Source organism: Bos grunniens, chromosome 23 (genome assembly GCF_055505025.1).
Source record: "Bos grunniens cultivar Pamir isolate PY7600 chromosome 23, Bosgru_T2T1.0, whole genome shotgun sequence".
NCBI classification, from domain to species: domain Eukaryota; kingdom Metazoa; phylum Chordata; class Mammalia; order Artiodactyla; family Bovidae; genus Bos; species Bos grunniens.
In genome coordinates, this window is record NC_141187.1 from 14,125,890 (window position 1) to 14,148,773 (window position 22,884).

General features: G+C 42.3%; 1 protein-coding gene across 1 annotated transcript in view; it reads left to right on the forward strand.

Moving 5' to 3' along the window:
• Positions 1-22,884, forward strand: part of DNAH8 (dynein axonemal heavy chain 8) — a 317,992-nt gene that overhangs the window by 261,937 nt on the left and 33,171 nt on the right. The window contains exons 86-87 of the mRNA XM_086371558.1: positions 1,803-1,904; positions 7,789-7,949. Of these exons, the coding sequence (XP_086227684.1) occupies positions 1,803-1,904; positions 7,789-7,949 (263 nt within the window). The remainder of the gene's footprint in view (positions 1-1,802; positions 1,905-7,788; positions 7,950-22,884) is intronic.

Sequence of the window (22,884 nt, forward strand, 5' to 3'; positions counted from 1 at the left end):
AAGCACATGCACAGCAGAGTCAGAGCTGTGATGGATGAACTCGTTGTTTTCAGAAACAGCACAGCCTTCTTCACGTCACATCCCAGTGCCTCCGTGTACTTCCAGAGAAAGTATACCTTGAATCAGACTTTCCTTCCTTCATCTCACTCATGCCACCTCAGAATCCTCAGAAGTGAGGATGTTATCTCCCAGCCCACGTGGAATTTCCTTTGCACCCTAAGTCACATCTTAAAAGATGCTATGCAGATAAATAGCAGTGATTTGTAACAACATCACTGGTCATGTAGCACTTCACAGTTTTCAAGGTACTCGTGTGCAGGCTCTCATTTTTATTTTCACAACTGGGTGAGGCAGATACAGAAGGCATTACCATCATCCCTGTTTTACTGATGGGGTACTAGGCTAAGGGCTTCCCTGGTGGCTCAGATGGCAAAGAATCCACCTGCAGTGCAGGAGACCTGGGTTTGATCCCTGGATCGGGAAGATCCCCTGGAGAAGGGAATGACCACCCACTCCAGTATTCTTGCCTAGAGAATCCCATGGACAGAGGAGCTTGGCAGGCTACGGTCCATGGGGTTTCAAAGTGTCGGACAGGATTGAATGACTAACACTAGGCTAAAGAGAATAATGGACTTCCTCAGGGTCACTGGACTAAGAACACAAACTCAGTTGTTCTTTCACATGTGTGTTCCAAGGAGTTCGAAATCTGTTTTTTATTCTGTGATTTTGAGCAAGTTTATGAGCCTCTCAGAACCTGTGTCTTCATCTATAAAATGGTCATGGTTTCCAAGATGAATAAACAAGTTAGTATTTGTGTGTATGGTGTGTAGTCAGGACTCAGTAAATACGAGTTGCCTGTTGTCTCTCCCTCTCTTCCTTCTCACAGTAGATACCTTCTCACAAAGATAATCATAGCTTCTTCAGTACCAGTATGATGAGGGTGAGTCGTGATGAATTGTTATCTGGCTAGGGGAGAAATCTAGAATCAAACCATCATTTTTCCTAGAAATTACAAAGGGACATTAAATCTGAGTATGACATTTTGATGAAAAAATTATATGGGTTTGTATCTGTGATTGTTTATCATTTTCTATGTACAAATGACAGTTATCTTGAAATAGCTGCTTTGAAAGGCAATGTAGCTGAAAAATAAAATTTTAACCAAGAGAAAGTAAATAAAAATCAAGCATCCCTACTTCTCCTACTCCAAATGTATTGAAACTTTTTAAAAATAAAGAACTACTAATATCTGAAATGTGTTGCTTATATAAGATTCCTATGGAAATTAATAAATGGTTTGATGTAGTCATAGCTCACACAATGAGTCAGAGAAAGACTGCATTGCAGAAAAACCTTGTGAATAATTTTCTAGATGTTCTCATACAGATTCAGAAAATATATTACTAAGAAAGCATATTCAAGCGTTGATTACTTGATTTTTCTCCTTTCCTCATTTAACATGACTTTTTTCTGCTCTAACAGCTTGGCATTACTATAATGAACATTATTGGTAATTACATCCACAGACTGAAAAATAGTCTTCTTTTTCCCCTACTTTACATAATCAATGAGCAATATATTCACTGATGTTTAGTATTGTAAGTTTTTCTTTGGTGAACAAACCATAGCAATTCAAGTCGTGTAAGAGCAAAAGAGTTATTAATATAAGATAATGAGTAATTTTAAATGCAGTCTAGCTAGTGCTTCCCTTTTCAGAGCTTTCTTTTAGAGAAAGAATCAAAATGTTTAGAATTCTTTGTTTGGGTTGACAACGAATAACTCTTTTCTATTTTTTAATAAAGGGTGTGTCGTGGAATACCGTTCGGTACATGATTGGAGAGGTGCAGTATGGGGGCAGAGTCACCGATGACTTTGATAAACGTCTACTTAACTGCTTTGCTAGAGTAAGTCAACTTAGAAAAAAATACCATAGATACACATCTCATTGCATCTTCCTATTAAATAAGAATATTTTTGGTTCGTAATAGGTAAGCCAAACTGAAAGGGAAAAAATATAGAGCAGAGCCGCTGAAAAGAATCGGCCAACCAAACCAAAACCAAACCAGCTAGCAATCTACTTGTCCAAAACAGAACAAAGGTCAACTCTCAATGATCTATAATCTTCTTCTGTATAGACTAGCTGCTCATGTCCACCTCCCCTCCTATAAAAATATTGGACATAATACCTCTGTCTTTTCCTCTGAAAAGGGGAAAAATCTTCAGGGCAATTTCAAGCCCCAAGATAAGTGATCAGAGAATGAGCCAAAATTTGAGTTTTCTCATCTCTTTCCATTAGGACAGACAATTGAAAATTGATTAAGTGGTTTTTTTTTTTTTCCTCAGTGCCCAGTAAAATCTGCATAGGTCATGTGAGCAAACATTTTCTAGAAAATATTATCTCTTAGCAATTCTGGCTTTCACACCAAGGATGAATGGTATAAGTACATCTGCTGCTGCTGCTGCTGCTGCCAAGTCACTTCAGTCGTGTCCGACTCATAGACAGCAGCCCCATAGATGGCAGCCTTCCAGGCTCCTCTGTCCCTGGGATTCTTCAGGCAAGAATCTATCAGACTCAAATTGTTCTTAAAACTTTTACATGTTAAAGACGCAATATACGTTACCTAAGTGGGAAAAAAAATCAGATATAGGAGTATTTTATGGTTATTTGGGTTCTTTGCATTAGGATCTAAATTGGTAATTCTTAGTTTTTTTCCCACTTTAACAAAATTGAGACCTCAACAACAAAGCATAAGCTTTGGGGGTATTTTGGTAAACTGGAGGTTGACCAGAAATCTGAATTGTTTTTCGACCTTTACTAAGGTTTTTCTTAAAACTGTATTTGGAGAAAGGTGGATGATGATAAGTGTTGGTAAGGATATGCAGAAGCAGATCTCTAGGGAAGTAATTGAACAAAACTTAACCAAAACTAAGTATTATGGGTAGATACATCCCAGAACATTTCTAGGGGAAAAAAGCCCACACATGGATATGTATAAAAATGTCATGGCAAGACTGTGCACGGAGCTGCAGGTGACCATTGTTGGTTGGATTCTCCGGAAGTGGACTCTTAGAGGGATTCTGCCTGTGGTCCTCCCTTCCCCCAAGGGCATGATCTTGGTTGAGGCAGCTCCCTTCCAGGGCAATTCCTGGGAGGGACAGTGTTGTGAGCCCTCAGTAGCCAGTACTCCAGACAGCTGGGGGAGCCAGTGCCTGGGTCCTGGAGAAGGATTTGGTGGCACATCACAGCATCCACTGTGGAGATGAACAAGCCTAAGAGAATAGATAAGAAGCCTGAGAGAATAGATAAGCAGTAGTGGGTGAGCACATGTATTGCCATTGCTTACCCTTCAAAGGTGCACTGGTAGCACTGAGTCATATCAAGGGTGTATGATGGGACTACTCTCTGAACCAGAATCCCACTCTTGTGTGTATGTCGCAGAGTAATTCTCAGACAGGTTTGTGGACACGTACAAAGACATTATCCGTAGTATTGTTTGGGAGAGTGGAAAGGTGAAAGCAACCTGAGGGTCTGTCGGGTTGAGGAGTTAGAGGAGTTAAATGAAGAGTTAGAGGAGGAATAGAGGAGTTAAATGTTGTATGCCTGTCATGGAATACAATGCAGCACTTGGAAGAAATGGTCCATATGACATCATGCATAAATCTTAGGAACATAGCATCAGGTGCAGAGCTTTCAAAAATAAAATGAGACCTGTAGAGTGGTACCTGGGTAATTTCTCAAGGACAAATACATACTTTCAAGGACATATATCAAGTGTATTTAAATAGAAGTCCCCAAAGAGGAGACTGCTGCTGCTAAGTTGCTTCAGTTGTGTCTGACTTTGTGCGACCCCATAGATGGCAGCCCACCAGGCTCCCCCATCTCTGGGATTCTCCAGGCAAGAACACTGGAGTGGGTTGCCATTTCCTTCTCCAATGCATGAAAGTGAAAAGTGAAAGTGAAGTTTGCTCAGTCGTGTCCGACTCTATGAGACCCCATAGACGGCAGCTCACCAGGCTCCTCCGTCCATGGGATTTTCCAGGCAAGAGCACTGGAGTAGGGTGCCATTGCCTTCTCCAAAGAGGAGACTAGGAGTGAATATAAGGGCTAAATGGGAAAAACTAAAGTGAAAAGGGTCTAGAGACCTGAGAATAACAAATGAATATGATGAACTCACCTCTGTATCTGAGATTTAAAAGAGGAAACAAAAATGGCAACCCACTCGTGTTCTTGCCTGGAGAATCCCGGGGATGGGGAGCCTGGTGGGCTGCCGTCTATGGGGTCGCACACAGTCAGACATGACTGAAGCGACTTAGCAGCAGCAGCAGCAGCAGTAAGCATATTTGTTAGAATATGTACAAGTACCCAAATTTGAGTTTTGGCACTGGAGACTGTGAAAAGTGGATAGATTCTGGACATATCGTACAGATACTACCAGCAGAATGCTGATGGGGAAGGAAGGGGCAGGGTCAAGGATCACTCCTAGTTTTGACCTAAGTAACTGGATGGAGAATGGGATTACTTACAGAGAAGAGAAAGAATTTCTAGGGGAAGAAATTTCACTGGGGGTGGAAATTTCCTAATTTTTGCTTTTATATGCATATGTCGTCTGTTTTCATCGTGTAACCTATGAGATGCCTACTGGACATCCAAGTGGAGATGTCTAAGACTGGAAGTTCCATAAGGGCAGGGACTTCACCTGTTTGCATCACTGTACCTGGAATGGATCTCTCACATAGTAGGCACTCAATAAATATTTGTTGAATAAGAGAATGGATGAAGATAAACAGGCAGTTGGATTTACAGGGTGGAGCTCAGGAGAGAGCCCAGGGCTGGAGAAAAGGATTTGGAATTTGTCATATGTAGATGGCATTTAAAGTCAGGAGATGAGATGAGATCATCATCTAAGAAGAAAGTGTAGAGAAAAGGATGAAAAAAGAAAAGAAACTGAGGACAAATTCCCGAGTACTTTAATATACTTTAATGTATCAAGAAAGAAGAAATGTCAACTGAGAGAGGTCAAGGAAGATAAGGAAAGGGAATTGACCTTTACTGACTTTTAATACTGATTATTTAGTATTTGCCTGATATAAAAAAATTTACTTACTTTAAAATATACATGGATGTATGCATGCTAAGTCCTTTCAATCATATCCAACTCTTTGCAGCTCCATGGATGGTAGCCCACCAGGCTCCTCTGTCCATGGGATTCTCAGCAAGAATATTAGAGTGGGTTGTCATGCCCCCCTCCAGGGGATCTTCCTGACCCAGGGATCAAACCTGCATCTCTTAAGTCTCCTGCATTGGCAGGCTGGTTCTTTACCACTGGTGCCACCTGGGAGACTCCTAAAAATTTATATAAGACAGCTCAATATAGAAAAATACCAACATTCAGCTTAACGTCTTCAAACAGAATGTGGGTGATTAGGGAGGCAAAGGCTTGTCATCTGCTGCCTCTTTACCTGGTCCGTGTTCCCTGAGGGAAAATGGCTTCAATTGAAAACCAGAGCCTTCAAATCGGATCCTCTGTCACTGTGACTTGCAATTTGGAGCTTATCTTTGAATCCTTGTCTGTTTTCTCTGTTCTCAGCATCTTATGGCCTGTGTCCCTTAAAACCAGTAATTGTAGAACTTTGCTCTTTGTCCTTGAAGAGAACTTATTTTGTCTGGCTACCTTTTAGAGTGTCCTGAAGTAATTCCATGTAGATTTCATATTCTGTATTTTGATTATACCAAAAGTGTCCTCCAGTTTTGGTGAAACGCAACTGTTTTTGTGTTTTTAAATCTAGCTATTCGTGGATTTACTCTTTATGCTTTTGAACTTTATTAAAGAAGTGGAAAAACAAGAAGAAAGTTCCTTTTGCTTTTTTATGCATATGTCACCTGGCAGCTCAGAACTCAGTGTAGTCATTTGCTGTCTGTGTGCTGAAGACCCCATGGCCTTTGCTACCCTTGTCATCTTCATCACGAAAAACCTCATCTTTCTAAATAATGACCATAATCATAGCACTGTTTTCTTTGATGACTTTCAACTGCTCCCCATTTTTTCAGTTATGCACCAGTCCTCTCCTTGACATCCACAGTCATCCATAATATGACCTCACTTCACTTTTTCTGTCTGATCTCTTCCCTCTATGTTATATTTATCTTAGGGTAAATACACTGGTTTCATCATGTACCCAACCTGCCTTACATCTTTGCATCAGTTATTCTATACCTTTGCATGTGTGGTCTCCCCAGTCACAAGTTCGTTTGCTAAAATCCTATCCTTCTAGGTATATCTCCAAAATCACCTTCTAGATAAAGCTTTGCCTGACACCCATCTGGTTCTTCTTTCTCCCTGGCTCGCCTCCTTAGTACTTTGCCTATTTTTATTTCCTCTGTCTCTTACCTTAGTGCACTTTGTATTATGGTGATTATGTAACTGGCTTCTCTCTCTACTGGGTCACAAGCTCCTTGAAGGAAAGGACTGCGTGTCTCGTCTTTGCAACCTGTTCCTGTTCTAAGCTCAATGCCTTGTGGACAGGAGTTGAACAGAATAGAACTGTGATGAATAAAAAAGGGAGAACCAGGGAACAGAGTGTTTCAGAGCAATCACTGGACCTAAAAAGAGCTGGAAGAGGCAGGATATGGAGGGAAGATAATAGAGAAAGTGTGACCAATCGAAGGAAAACACAATCCCCATTTCTTTCCACATGGAGTCCTCTGAGTGATTTGGACATCCAGCCTGCATCCCTGCTCTTCCCATCATCCCATTATTTCCCTCCCTTCTGTGAAAATCACTCCTTTAGACACAGAAGTCATTGCCTCAAAGCAGGCTCATAGGCATTCAACATTTTTGTTTTCTCCACTTCAGAATAAGTCTGTCCACACCAAGTATTTATTTGTTCTCTCGCTGTTACCTTATAGATAATCAGTTCATACAGAATGAGAAAGGGATGTCTTAAGGCAAACAATAAGATGGTTGGATATATTTGCTTCTTGTGTCCAGGGACATAACTTAATTAACAGAGGGTGCGCTCCAGCTCAGGGTGGAGGGGAGATATTTGTAAGAAGTTTTCCTGGCTGTATGGAGTGTTCAGTGCCACTGCGGGCCATGCTGAGCACAAGCATAAGCCCCCGGGCACAAGCCCTGTTTCTGGGGAGAAGGGAGGCAGTGAAAATGCCCAGATGTGCTCTCATGTGTGTGTGTGTGTGTGTGTCTGTGTATGTGGTTATTGCTTCTGCAATCCGTTCCCCTGCCTTTTTAAAGTGAACTCAAGGTTTGTCAGATTACTCCAGTAGAGGGCGGGCTTGCAAGGCTGGCTCTCCCCTCTTCACCCTTAGAAATGATCTTCTTTGGTGTTAAACAGAGACCGGCTTTCATTGTTCTTATATTGTGGCCTTTCTCTTTCCTTAATCTATGTCTAACTATGCTTCCCTGGTGGCTCGGTGGTAAAGAATCCAGCTGCATTGCAGTGCAAGAACCAGAGGGGAAGTGGGTTTGATCCCTGGGTCGGGGAGACTCCTTGGAGGAGGAAATGGCAACCCTCTCCAGTATTCTTGCTGGGATAATCCCATGGTGGGCTGCAGTCTGTTGGGATCACAAAGAATCGGACATGACTGAAGCAACTGAGCATGCACGCATATGTCTAACTATCCTATCAGTGGTTTTGTTAAGGATCTTTCAAATCCAATATAAAAAATGCTTACAATGGAAATAAGGTGACCCTATCTCCTTGACAGTGGCAGTTTGGGGTTTTCATTTGGATATTCATCAATTTATTTCTCCTGTTTTCTCTCTGATATAGGTCTGGTTCAGTGAGAAGATGTTTGAACCATCGTTCTGTTTTTATACAGGGTATAAAATCCCTGTGTGCAAAACCTTGGATCAGTATTTCGAATACATCCAGTCATTACCATCTCTAGATAACCCCGAAGTCTTTGGGCTTCACCCAAACGCCGATATCACGTAAGTTCCCAGCGTTTTTTAATTTGAAAGGATATAACCCAGCCTGGCAAAGTCTGTGCACTTCATTCGCTCTCTTAATATCTCTCCTTTCCCTTCTTTTTATTTTACTGTGAAAAACAGTAGTGTCACTTCCTGTCTCCCAATTACAATTTTGTCCTATCCTGGCCTGCTTGCCCATTGCTAAATCCTGCTGCTCCAGAGTTTATGACAGTGTTAAAGCTCTAATTTATGCATTGATTATTTCTCCTCTGTTGTGTCGTAAAACCAGTTGGTGTTCTTGGTCTTGATACCACTGATCTGGTAGGACAGTAGCCTCCTAGTTCTTTGCCTTTTATCTCAAAAAATCTATTAAAAATAATGGTCATAAACAGAATGTAAAAGGTTCAGGAGGGCAGAGAGAAGAAGAGGAGGACATGTATTTCTGTGGGTCCTCTCAGAGATGGCTCCTCTCCCTCTACTCGCTCACCTGCATCCTTGTGTAAGTAGCTGCCTTGGAGGGCAGGATGCTGTGAGCACAGGTGCAGAGGACACAGATGCAGAGCCCAGGAAGAGGGGCTCCGCGTGATGTCCTGCCCCAGTCACTGTGGTAAGAGGTGGTGAGGGAAGAGATAAGACATGCATCCAGTCTCAGGCCCCTTCTCAGGCCCGTCCTTTGGATGAGGTCTCACCCCCTACCTGAACCCAAGACCACCCAGCTCCACAGAGAGGACTCCAAGAAGCCCCCGCTAAGAACCTCCCTGGATGTTCATGCCTGGGGCTCACTGACCAAACACCAAGAGTTTATGTCCAGCAGAGTGGCTCATTTCAGGAAATGGAAGAAACCAAGACTCCTGCTGCAGATTCTAAGCTGTGACAGCTGGGAGGATTAAGTTGTGCCTCACTCCTGGTCACTCACCTGCAGCGGCAGGTCCAGCAGCTCTGCGATGGGGCGTGGACATCTTCACCTCCTGGTTCTCTGTCCTGGCCCAGCATCCCTGCTCCCACTGTATCTTCTCTCCACCCCGAGCATGCTCCCTGCCCCAGCATGAGGCTTGGCCTCCTGGCCTCTTTGTCACTCACATTCATTCTCACCCCTCCACATCCTCTAAACTCTACCACACCTCTTTTCATCTTCAAAGTCATGGGTGTGACCCCCAAAGACCCACAAATGGCCATCACTCATTTCAGACCCCATGACAGAACAGTTATGGTGCTTTGGTGGCAGCTCTAGGTGTTATTTTAAGAGACTGTTGTAAGTTAGCAGGAGACAGGAAAGAAGTGAAGAAGTGAAAGGGAATCCTCAGAAATCCAGCTGTGAATTAATATCATCTGAAAGAGAGCACACAGGGAAGGAGTTGTTTTTAATTAATTAGTTAATTTTTGGGCCATGTGAGGGATGCGGGACCTTAGTTCCCTGACCAGGGATGGAACCTGTGCCCGCTGCAGTGGATGCATGGAGTCTTAACCAGTGAACTACTGGGGAAGTCGTGGGAAGGAGTTTTAATTTAGCTAAGACTTTAGAAACGTGTGTCAAACCACTCCTCTGCCCAGAACCCTCCTGAGGCTCCTGTCTTCACTCCAAGTCAAGGGCAAGAGCTGACCATGACCTACAGGTGACCTGCAAAGCCCAGTGATGCCATCTGACCCCGACCTATCAGCTGGTCTCCTTTTGCCCTCTTCCTCAATTGCACTGCTTCTGCAATTGCGCTCCAGATTCTGCTAGCTTCCTGTTACTTGGACAGGCCAGATGGCTCCCACCACAGGTCCTTCCTACCATAGAATACACCTCCTGGAACATCCTTCCCCCAGATATCACTGGGGCTCACTTTTTCACCTCTTCTGGTCTTAATGTCACCTACTCAAAGATGCCTTCCCTGGCTGCCTTATTTAAAAATTGCAAACCACTCCCCAACTCCCACCCCGAACTCCATCCTCCTTGCCTGTTTTTTTCCTGTCAATTGTATCACCAACTCTCTATTCACTTATTTATTTGCTTGTCGTCTATCAACCTGGCTTCCTTTCCTCCCTTTGAAATCTTTATTAACATAAGCTCCATTATGTCTGAAATGTCTGCCTGTTTTCACTACTGTAGCTCCAGGGCTAAATAGTGCCTGCTACTCGGGCACTATTTGTTGAATAGTGTCACATTTGTTGAATGTGTCAGCGGTAGTAAATTCTCCTAGGCCGTGGAGAGTCTAATTAATAGAGATAGTCCACAGAAAGATCTCATGAGTTCCAGGGAATGGGCAGAAAAATGGCCAGTAAGTTTTAATGTACTTGTAAATTATCCATCGAAATGGTTCACTTATAAGGGCTCTAAACTCTGATTCCATCCTTGGCAAGAGCCCCAGGAGCCACATTGGCTGGTACCTAGAGAGTCTGACCCTGTCGGATACCACAAAATCCTACCAAGGAACATATGAAACCAGGTTGACAGTGTCTCACCCTGGCTTACAGGGATGGCTTTCCTATGACTGGATTGCTGTAGGCAGTTTTGGTCAACGGCTCTCAAGAGAGATAAACCAGAGCTAGAAAAGTCCAGAGAAGAGCAACCAAACTAATCCAGATGGGAGGCAATGATAAAGACAAACTTTTGTTTTTTTCCTTGACTTTCTTTCTTGAACTATTATAAACCCTCATAAAAGTTGTGGGTACAGTGAACACCCATATACCCTTTATCTAGGTTCACCAACTGTTAACATTTTGTTCCATTAGCTTTTCTTTTGTTCTGTATTTATCAGTTTGTTTATTCATCTACAGCTATATTCATACATAACCACATCTATTTGTGTGTTTGTGTTTATGTGTGTGTGTGTGTGTGCGCTTATAGACACTCTGAGTGGGCAGAGATAGGAGATATGTGTTTTTTTAAAACATCATGAGCTCATGGGTAACTCCAGTACCAATACACCTCAGGGCTCTTCCTTGTCCTTGCTTATTTCACACAGTGATCTACTTTCTCCCACGGGGAGAACTCAGGTTCTCAGCACTTCAGTTTGTTTACTCATTTGCTCCAAAGTACACTCTAATGGAAAGTGGGGTCCAGCTGATCGCTGCTCAAAAGCCAATAAAGAGGCAAGTTGGTGGAAAGGAAACTTTGGTTTACTTTGGATGCCGGCAACCAGTGGGGAGGGCGGATGCCTGTCCAAAGGCTGACTCCCTTCCACTGACAGTCAGGGGCAGAAGCTTTTATAGACAGCAGAGGGCTACATGTAGAAACAGCACAGTCAGCTCTGACAGTCATCTTAAAATTTGTCATCGGTAGTCTGACCAGCATCATCCTGATTGTTTTAAGTACAGTTAATCCTTAGTTCCAGGGTCAGTTTGTTCCCGTTTCCTTGAGATTAATTCCCAGAATTGTGGCAGTTTTTGTCACAGCGACAAGCCTAGTCATCATGTAGTTAAGTTCTTCCACGTGGTGGGGGTTTCAGTATCTGTAAGACAGCTCACAGGATATGGCTTAGACATTATCAAACTCAGCAGTGGCCACAGGACTGAAAAAGGTCAGTTTTCATTCCAATCCCAAAGAAAGGCAATGCCAAAGAATGCTCGAACTACCGCACAATTGCACTCATCTCACACGCTAGTAAAGTAATGCTCAAAATTCTCCAAGCCAGGCTTCAGCAATATGTGAACCGTGAACTTCCTGATGTTCAAGCTGGTTTTAGAAAAGGCAGAGGAACCAGAGATCAAATTGCCAATATCCGCTGGATCATGGAAAAAGCAAGAGAGTTCCAGAAAATCATCTATTTCTGCTTTATTGACTATGCCAAAGCCTTTGACTGTGTGGATCACAATAGACTATGGAAAATTCTGAAAGAGATGGGAATACCAGACCACCTGATCTGCCTCTTGAGAAATTTGTATGCAGGTCAGGAAGCAACAGTTAGAACTGGACATGGAACAACAGACTGGTTCCAAATAGGAAAAGGAGTACGTCAGGCTGTATATTGTCACCCTGCTTATTTAACTTCTATGCAGAGTACATCATGAGAAATGCTGGACTGGAAGAAACACAGGCTGGAATCAAGATTGCTAGGAGAAATCTCAATAACCTCAGATATGCAGATGACACCACCCTTATGGCAGAAAGTGAAGAGGAACTCAAAAGCCTCTTGATGAAAGTGAAAGTGGAGAGTGAAAAAGTTGGCTTAAAGCTCAACATTCAGAAAATGAAGATCATGGCATCTGGTCCCATCACTTCATGGGAAGTAGATGGGGAAACAGTGGAAACAGTGTCAGACTTTATTTTGGGGGGCTCCAAAATCACTGCAGATGGTGACTGCAGCCAGGAAATTAAAAGACGCTTATTCCTTGGAAGGAAAGTTATGACCAACCTAGATAGCATATTCAAAAGCAGAGACATTACTTTGCCACCAAAGGTTCGTCTAGTCAAGGCTATGGTTTTTCCAGTGGTCATGTATGGATGTGAGAGTTGGACTGTGAAGACAATTGAGCGCCGAAGAATTGATGCTTTTGAAGTGTGGTTTTAGAGAAGACTCTTGAGAGTCCCTTGGACTGCAAGGAGATCCAACCAGTCCATTCTGAAGGAGATCAGCCCTGGGATTTCTTTGGAAGGACTGATGCTAAAGCTGAAACTCCAGTACTTTGGCCACCTCATGGGAAGAGTTGACTCATTGGAAAAGACTCTGATGCTGGGAGGGATTGGGGCAAGAGGAGAAGGGGACGACAGAGGATGAGATGGCTGGATGGCATCACTGACTCAATGGATGTGAATCTGAGTGAACTCCGGGAGTTGGTGATGGACAGGGAGGCCTGGCGTGCTGCGATTCATGGGGTCGCAAAGAGTCAGACACGACTGAGCAACTGATCTGATCTGTTCTGATAGCCCTTGAGGAGGTACTAAAAGTTCTTGACCATGCTTAATGACTGAACTGTTATTATTTAGTCTTGTTGGACTATTTCCCTTTGCTTCTGCATTTTCTCTCTTCTCAGATTAAACTTATTCTTTGGTTACAGTTTTTCCACAGACAAAAGGCAGGCTGAGAACATGAGGGGAAAGGACTATAGGATACTATTCCCTTTCACCACCAGTACCATATGACCAACAACAGAGGTACCAACTGGAGGTCAAGATGTTTTTGCAGCTCTTTTTGTCCCTAGAATATATCCCATTGAGAGTGTACAGAGCACTATGTTCAGAAGTTCTTCAGATCGTTTTTTCTGTGAGTTTATGCTATCAGTTGATGTATAGGTACATACACTTGTTTCTATTTTTATTACATTTTAGGGTTTTTAAAAAATTTTTGTTGATTGTTTTAAATATGTGAAACATGAATATGGCTCAAAAGTCACAGCTATATAATGTGGTTCTAGAAAAGTCTCAGCCCTCCCACCATTCCCCCTTCTGTCACAGGCAACCAAATGCATTAGCTTCTGGCTTATCTCCTCTGTATTTTTGTTGTTGTTGTTGTTCATACATAAGTATCATATCGGAGAAGGCAATGGCACCCCACTCCAGTACTCTTGCCTGGAAAATCCCATGGACAGAGAAGCCTGGTGGGCTACAGTCCATGGAGTCGCTAAGAGTCGGGCACGACTGAGCGACTTCACTTTCAATTTTCACTTTCATGCATTGGAGAAGGAAATGGCAACCCACTCCAGTGTTCTTGCCTGGAGAATCCCAGGGACAGAGGAGCCTGGTGGACTTCCATCTCTGGGGTCGCACAGAGTCGGACACGACTGAAGCGACTTAGCAGCAGCAGCAGCAGCAGCAAGTATCATATATATTCTTATTATCCTTTCTCTCTGATACAAAATTGCCATTATGTATATAATTATATACGTAACTATATATATACATATATGTTTATATATATTGCCATATACATTTGTGTGTGTCTCACTTTTTTCACTTAACAATGATCCTGTAATCATCTACGTGGTCATAGGTATCTTCCTCATTAAAGGCGCATCTCAGAGATAACATTTCAGACTACCACAATAAAACAAGCCACGCGATATTTTTAGTTTCCCGGTGCATATAAATGTTATGTTCATGCTAACTTAACTGTAGCCAATAAAGTGTACAGTAGAATTATGTTTAAAAAACAAATATACCCATCTTAATTTGAAATAGTTTATTGCTTTAAAATGCCGACCTTTATCTGAGTCTTCAGCGGGTCATAGTAGTAACATCAAGGGTCACTGATCACAGATCACTGTAACAAATACAATAAAATAATAATAAAAGTTAGAAATATTGTGAGAATTACCCAAATGTGACTCAGAGATATGAAATGAGCAAATGCTGTTGGAAAAAAAATGGTGCCAATAGACTTGACTGACACAGGGTTTTCACAAACCTTCAATTTGTAAAAATTACAGTCTCTTTGAAGTGCAAAACACCAAAGCGCAGAGAAACAGATATGCCTGGGTCACATGTATTATAGTTCATTCATCTGTTTTCCTGTGGATGGGCCTGTTGGTTGTTTCCAATATTTTGCTGTCTCCTGTGGTTCCTCAGTTAATAATCTCATGCTTATGGTTTTCCCATGTTGTTAGAGATGTATTTTTCAGGGTAAATTGCTGTGGGTGGGATTGCTAGATCAAGGATTAATGAATATTTCCAGTTTCCCTTACAGAGGACACTGTTTTACAGTCTCACCAACATGACAGTGTCACACAGTCAACAGTATGACTCAGTCAGCAGAGTGTTGGTGAAACTTATTTTTCACCAATATGACTAGTGACAAATGGCTTCTCAGCATAGCTTTATTTCCTCTTATTTTAAGTGAAACTGAGCACATTTCCCCTATATTTAAGGGCTGTTTGGACTAAGAGGCCATCTTGGAGACCCTGTGAATACACGTGTGTAATGGTACCAGCAGAGATTAGGGATGATGACAGATGGAGGGGGTAGAATGAAGCTGAGAACCAGCCCCACAAGGAGACCGATTTGGTGAATACAGAGCAGTGACCGAGAGTCTTCTGTGGTTTCCATCTGTATGTTGCTGCTGCCCGCTGGACAGAGAGGACATGGCGAGCTTTCTTCGTCATGTGGCAAGTCTCTCTTCTCAGCCCTCTCCAGAGGCTCATCTGCTGTTGCTGGCAGGTGCGCTCCAGATTCAGTGAGCTGTCTTTTCCCCAAATTGAGCACCAGGATCTTGCAACCTCTCATCACCCTGAGTGAGGTCACATACAAAGTGCTGTAGCTCTCCTCGATTGGAGGACTATTTCTGCCAGAAGCAACTAGCTGGTGTGTAAGACGTTTGATCCTCCTCTCTCTCCATTCTGAACTTCCCCCTTTAGTCTGTCCTAGGGTCTTCCAGAAACACATCTATTTCTGCTTTATTGACTATGCCAAAGCCTTTGACTATGTGGATCACAATAGACTGTGGAAAATTCTGAAAGAGATGGGAATACCAGACCACCTGACCTGCCTTTTGAGAAATCTGTATGAAGGTCAGGAAGCAACAGTTAGAACTGGACATGGAACAACAGACTGGTTCCAAATAGGAAAAGGAGTACATCAAGGCTGTATATTGTCACCCTGCTTATTTAATTTATATGCAGAGTACATCATGAGAAACGCTGGACTGGAAGAAACACAAGCTGGAATCAAGATTGCCTAGAGAAATCTCAATAACCTCAGATATGCAGATGACACCACCCTTATGGCAGAAAGTGAAGAGGAACTCAAAAGCCTCTTGATGAAAGTGAAAGTGGAGAGTGAAAAAGTTGGCTTAAAGCTCAACATTCAGAAAATGAAGATCATGGCATCCGGTCCCATCACTTCATGGGAAATAGATGGGGAAACTATGGAAACAGTGTCAGACTTTATTTTGGGGGGCTCCAAAATCACTGCAGATGGTGACTGCAGCCATGAAATTAAAAGACGCTTACTCCTTGGAAGGAAAGTTATGAGCAACCTAGATAGCATATTCAAAAGCAGAGACATTACTTTGCCAACTAAGGTCTGTCTAGTCAAGGCTATGGTTTTTCCTGTGGTCATGTATGGATGTGAGAGTTGGACTGTGAAGAAGGCTGAGCACCGAAGAATTGATGCTTTTGAACTGTGGTGTTGGAGAAGACTCAAAGAGTCGGACACGACTGAGCGACTGAACTGAACTAAACTGAGGGTCTTCCCTAGGGTCCCCCTCTTTCCAGGGACCTTGGTACATTTCTGTCTCCTGCTCAGTTCAGAAGCTACACCTTTCTTTGGTCATTTTCTCAACCTCTGAGTGAGCTTTGTTCTAGAGTTGATGTTTCTTCCCTCTGGTCTCTGAAATGTGTGATGACTGTATTCCTGGCCTCCCCGTTCCTGGTAACTGAGCCCACCTTCTTGGAGGGCTGTGCTCCAATGCCTCACTGTTCCCCCACCAACCACCAGGAGGTGGTAAGCAATGACGGTCAAAAGGGTGTTAGTTGCTCAGTCGTGTCCGACTCTGCCATCCCATGGACTGTAGCCCGCCAGGCTCCTCTGTCCATGGGATTTCCCAGGCATTTCCCAGTATTTCTCCAGAAATACTGGAGTGGATAGCCATTTCCTTCTCCAGGGGGTTTCTTCCTGATCCAGGGATCGAACCTGGGTTTCCTGCATTGAAGGCAGATTATTTACCATCTGAGCCACCAGGGAAACCCATAAACTTCCCAGCTAAAAACCTACCCCTGGTCTCCTCCCAACTACACCCTTCTCACACCAAATAGAAGTGACTCTCCACGTTCTACGTGGGATGAAAGAGGTAAAGGATCCCCTGTTATTCCTGGTCCGGGAGCCGAGATGGTGGAGGAGTTGGGAACAGGATTGCATTGGGGTGGGGAGGTGGGGATTACAGAGTCCTGTTTGGGTGTGTTGAGTTGGGAAAGATGATGGGATGTATCTGAGGGGAAAGAGAGTGTATCATGTGGACTGGGGCCAGGTGAGAGGTTTGATCACATTTGTACAGAGACAACAATTGTAACTAGAGAGGTGGTGGCCTCTCCGAGGCATCACTGACTCGATGGACATGAGTTTGGATGAACTCCAGGAGTTGGTGATGGACAGAGAGACCTGGCATGCTGCAATTCATGGGGTCGCAGAGTCGGACATAACTGAGCGACTGAACTGAACTCTCTAAATGCACTAACTGAATCTGTGTGGATGTCACCAGCTAGAGGAATCCTTACTAGTTTTTCTGACTGTCCACCCTGTACAACACCACTCTTGCTTCCAGACAGGCCCAGTGGCTGTAATTGGGCCACTGTAGAGAACCTGTTGATGGGAATCTGTACTCTAAAGTTAGTATCCATAAATTTGAGAGAAGAAGGAAATTTGGGGGAGGGGGGACCATCTCCTTGATCCTGCTTGAGCATGCCCGATCCCTGAAATAGAGGGGGGAAATCCAGCTGAATAAATGCTTTAAAATAAATAAAATCTCTCCCAAGAGCTTAGATACCTTGGTGATAGGAACCATAAAAAATGCATAGTTTACCATTTACCTATTTTTTGGAATTCTACCCAAAGCAATTTATAGATTCAATGCAATCCCTATCAAGCTACCAACAGTATTCTTCACAGAGCTAGAACAAATAATTTCACAATTTGTATGGAAATACAAAAAACCTCGAATAGCCAAAGCGATCCTGAGAAAGAAAAATGGAACTGGAGGAATCAACCTACCTGACTTCAGGCTCTACTACAAAGCCACAGTTATCAAGACAGTATGGTACTGGCACAAAGACAGAAATATAGATCAATGGAACAAAATAGAAAGCCCAGAGATAAATCCACGCACATATGGACACCTTATCTTTGACAAAGGAGGCAAGAATATACAATGGATTAAAGACAATCTCTTTAACAAGTGGTGCTGGGAAATCTGGTCAACCACTTGTAAAAGAATGAAACTAGAACACTTTCTAACACCATACACAAAAATAAACTCAAAATGGATTAAAGATCTAAATGTAAGACCAGAAACTATAAAACTCCTAGAGGAGAACATAGGCAAAACACTCTCTGACATACATCACAGCAGGATCCTCTATGACCCACCTCCCAGAATATTGGAAATAAAAGCAAAAATAAACAAATGGGACCTAATTAACCTTAAAAGCTTCTGCACATCAAAGGAAACTATTAGCAAGGTGAAAAGACAGCCTTCAGAATGGGAGAAAATAATAGCAAATGAAGCAACTGACAAACAACTAATCTCAAAAATATACAAGCAACTCCTACAGCTCAATTCCAGAAAAATAAATGACCCAATCAAAAAATGGGCCAAAGAACTAAACAGACATTTCTCCAAAGAAGACATACAGATGGCTAACAAACACATGAAAAGATGCTCAACATCACTCATTATCAGAGAAATGCAAATCAAAACCACTATGAGGTACCATTTCACGCCAGTCAGAATGGCTGCGATCCAAAAGTCTACAAGCAATAAATGCTGGAGAGGGTGTGGAGAAAAGGGAACCCTCTTACACTGTTGGTGGGAATGCAAACTAGTACAGCCACTATGGAGAACAGTGTGGAGGTTCCTTTAAAAACTGGAAATAGAACTGCCTTATGATCCAGCAATCCCACTGCTGGGCATACACACTGAGGAAACCAGAAGGGAAAGAGACACGTGTACCCCAATGTTCATCGCAGCACTGTTTATAATAGCCAGGACATGGAAGCAACCTAGATGTCCATCAGCAGATGAATGGATAAGAAAGCTATGGTACATATACACAATGGAGTATTACTCAGCCATTAAAAAGAAAACATTTGAATCAGTTCTAATGAGGTGGATGAAACTGGAGCCTATTATACAGAGTGAAGTAAGCCAGAAGGAAAAACACCAATGCAGTATACTAACGCATATATATGGAATTTAGAAAGATGGTAACAATAACCCTGTGTATGAGACAGCAAAAGAGACAGTGATGTATAGAACAGTCTTATGGACTCTGTCGGAGAGGGAGAGGGTGGGAAGATTTGGGAGAATGGCTTTGAAACATGTAAAATATCATGTATGAAACGAGATGCCAGACCAGGTTCGATGCACGATACTGGATGCTTGGGGCTGGTGCACTGGGACAACCCAGAGGGATGGTATGGGGAGGGAGGAGGGAGGAGGGTTCAGGATGGGGAACACATGTATACCTGTGGCAGATTCATTTTGATATTTGGCAAAACTAATACAATTATGTAAAGTTTAAAAATAAAATTTAAAAAAATGCATAGTTTATTCCCATTTTATTATCTAGATTTATAAGATACCAAGTACTCTGCACATTCAGCTACCTCAATGTCAGAAACAATTATTTTCACTCTTGTAGTCATTAGCAGTTAGGCATATTTTTCTACCTTCTAAAATTTATCAAATATCTTATTACAACTTTTATGTTCATTTCCATTCAGGATAAATTCAATTGTATTCCCTTTAGTTTTGGCTGACTTTTGAGCTTCAGGTTTTTATTAAAAAATTTATGGCCATTGATATTTCATGTGTGAAGATATAGATAAATCTAGGCTGGATATGACAGTGCACTAATAGCTCATTAGATAGTTAATTGTGTATTTTATAGACCGTTCTGTTTTTTTATGTGCATTTTATTTTTCATGACCCCCGACTGTCCCACCCAACAGAAATGACCTAGACATATCCCCCAAATCACAAAGCTGCAAGTCCAATGTTTACTCCAAAGAGAGATTTTCTTCTAGAAGTGACTTGGGACCAAAGCTCATGGAGTATTATAGTTCCTGTTCTTCATCTCAGAGCTTTTATAGGGACTGTTTTCTTGAAAGCCCTTGGGCTTTGAGGCATATAGAGACATTCACAATTCTCCATTCTAACCAGCTAACTAGGCTTCTGCCTTTCCTATCTTTACAAACAGAAAACACTTTTTGGAAAAAAGAAATGTAAGCTGTACAGCCCCGGCATCCTGCGCCTAATAAAATGTGTGGTGGGGATGCGATCTGGAGAGTTTGTCCAGCTCCTGTGAAAATTAATCATCTTTTCAGGGGTTGGTCCTCCTCATCCATAGTGTGAAGACTATTTTCAGATCCCCTCATAAAAAAATGAAATCATCCAACATGAAAGTGATTTCTTAGGTGAAATCTAGCAACAACAACTCCATCAGTCCCTCCCTGGAGAGCTGGTGAACGTAACCAGTGCCAGCCAAGAGCAAGTGAGTCGTGTCTGCGCTGGTGTGCCCTGTTGGCACCCAGCCACTGGTGCAGAGTGTGTTTCCAGAAAAGATTCAAGCTAAAAGGGAGCTGAGAGAGCTCCTGAGAATCCCGGATATGGAGTCTTTCCCCTTTTTTATTTGTAGCTAGAACAGGTAGGGAGAATGAGCTCAGGTTTTCTTAGTATGCATGGAAATTTACTGTTGTCTTCTTCTCTGTAAACTTTAAAGGTCTCTGTTTAAATTTAATCATGTTTAAATTATATCTGATTCTCTTGTGTTTTGAGGAATGTGTATATATATATATCCCTTTGTATGTGGGAAGGTGCCTGGAAAAAATGGACAGTAATGATAATATACTATACTTTTATCATAAGAAGGAACAAATAGTTAAATTTTCATTCCCTTTAAATATTGGAGAATTGTTCTCCTTTATATTTGAGATTTAATGCAATCCAAACTAGTTGGCCTCAATTCAATAAACAAATATTTATTGAGAACATATTCCCTAGCCAGCCTGGGGATACAAAGATCAGTAAGGCTCACTCCTTGCCCTTGGAGCTCATTGTCTATTAGGGAAGATAGATGAGTGGCAAAGTTATGCAGTGTGATATGGTTAACTCTAAAATCAGGAGGTATTATTCATGCTGCTATGAGAGCAAAGGCAAAGGAGCAGTAAATTCCAATTGGGGGTTAAAGTAAGCTAGTGAGACAGTCCACCATTGGAGTCACACCTTAAAGGATCTACAGGAGTTCTCAGGTTAGAGAAGGGATGGGGAGGAGGTGACTACTGTATGCTGGGGGTGGGGGTGAGGTGAGGAGGCTGCAAGAAGGACAGAGAGCAAGTAAAGAGGAAGATGATGAGCTGGAAGGATGCATATGTATATGGAGTCATCAAGTTGTACATCTGCAATATGTACAATTAAAAATAAATAGAGACTTCCCTGGGGATCCAGTGGTTAAGAATCCACCTTGCAATGTGGGAGACATGGGTTTCGATCCCTGGTCAGGGAACTTAGATCCCACAAGCCACGAATCAACTAAGCCTGCATAACCGCAGTTACTGAGCCCGCGTGCTCTGGAGCCTGTGTGCCTCAACTAGAGAGTCCATTTGCTGCCAGGAAGATCCCGCATGCCACAGCTAAAATCCAACGCAGTCAAATACATAAACAAATATTTAAAATAAATAAACACTTGAGCTCAGTGAGAGAAAAGACATAGATTGGGGCACCTACATAAAGGGACAATCCAGAGACGGATATGATGTTTGTGGGGAACCGAGTCCTTTGTACCTAAAGCGTGGGAAGGAGGGGCTTTAAGAGAGGTGTCCCCTGACCTTGAGGCTGAAGCAAATGCAGAGATTGGCTTTTGAAGCTTTTGGGTGTCACTCAAAAGAGTTTAGGGCAGTTCTGAAGGCAGTGGGGATGAAGATGCTGGGATTTTCTAGATGGATCCTAGCAATGATTTAGACGTAGGACTTGGAAACCAAGAAGCACTGGGAAATATGACATCAGAAGAAGGCTATTTCTGAATTCATAGATTGAGCAGCCGGACGAAGACATTGAAGTTGTCAAAGGAGATGGGGCAAGAAACAGTTCAGGTGAAAGGAAAAGGAGAATAAAACAATGAGTTAGGTTTGGGGTTTGACTTTGGAAACAGAGAGCCCAGGAGTCAGTGGAAATGTGGGTACACGGAGTTCATGACAAAGTCAGAGATTTAATGTTGTATTAATATTTCATGATGCTCGGCAAAGTGACAGTTACACCTACATCTTGCCTAATACAGCCATTCAGCACATATTTTATCTTCACTGTATCTAAAGCTACAGTGAGATCTTGGAATACTCTGAATCGTGTAGAAATTCAGATTTCTGAAAAATGCATATAATAGCCTGTGGCTCCTTCACTTTTGCTAACTTCATGTTGTTGTCCCATCACCTTTTTTCATAGGATTGGTTCCCCCTTCAGAGTTATTTTCATTTTTCTTATACTTTGCATGACTTTTTTGGCATATGTGAAATTTTTTTTAACTTTTTTTTTATATTGGAGTATAGTTGATTAACAATGTTGTAATAGTTTGGGGTGTACAGAAAAGTGATTCAGTTATACATGTACACGAATCTATTCTTTTTCAAATTCTTTTCCTGTTTAGGTTATTACATAACGTTGAGCGGAGTTCCCTGTGTTATACAGTAGGTCTTTGTCAATTATTCATTTTATTTTTTTTAATTTAAATTTATTTATTTTAATTGGAGGCTAATTACTTTACAATATTGTATTGGTTCTGCCACACATCAACATGAATCCGCCACGGGTGTACACGTGTTCCCCATCCTGAACCCCTCTCCCACCTCCCTCCCTGTACCCTCCCTCTGGGTCATTCCAGTGCACCAGCCCCAAGGATCCTATATCAAACCTGGACTGGTGATTCGTTTCTTATATGATATTATACATGATTCATTGCCATTCCCCCAAATCATCCCACCCTCTCCCTCTCCCACAGAGTCCAAAAGACTGTTCTATACATCTGTGTCTCTTTCGCTGTCTCGCATACAGGGTCATCGTTACCATCTTTATAAATTCCATATATATGCGTTAGTATACTGTATTGGTGTCTTTCTTTCTGGCTTACTTCACTCAGTATAATAGGCTCCAGTTTCATCCACCTCATTAGAACTGATTCAAATGGCTGAATAATACTCCATCGTGTATATGTACCACAGCTTTCTTATCCGTTCATCTGCTGATGGACATCTAGGTTGCTCCCATGTCCTGGCTATAATAAACAGTGCTGCAATGAACATTGGGTACACGTGTCTCTTTCAATTCTGGTTTCC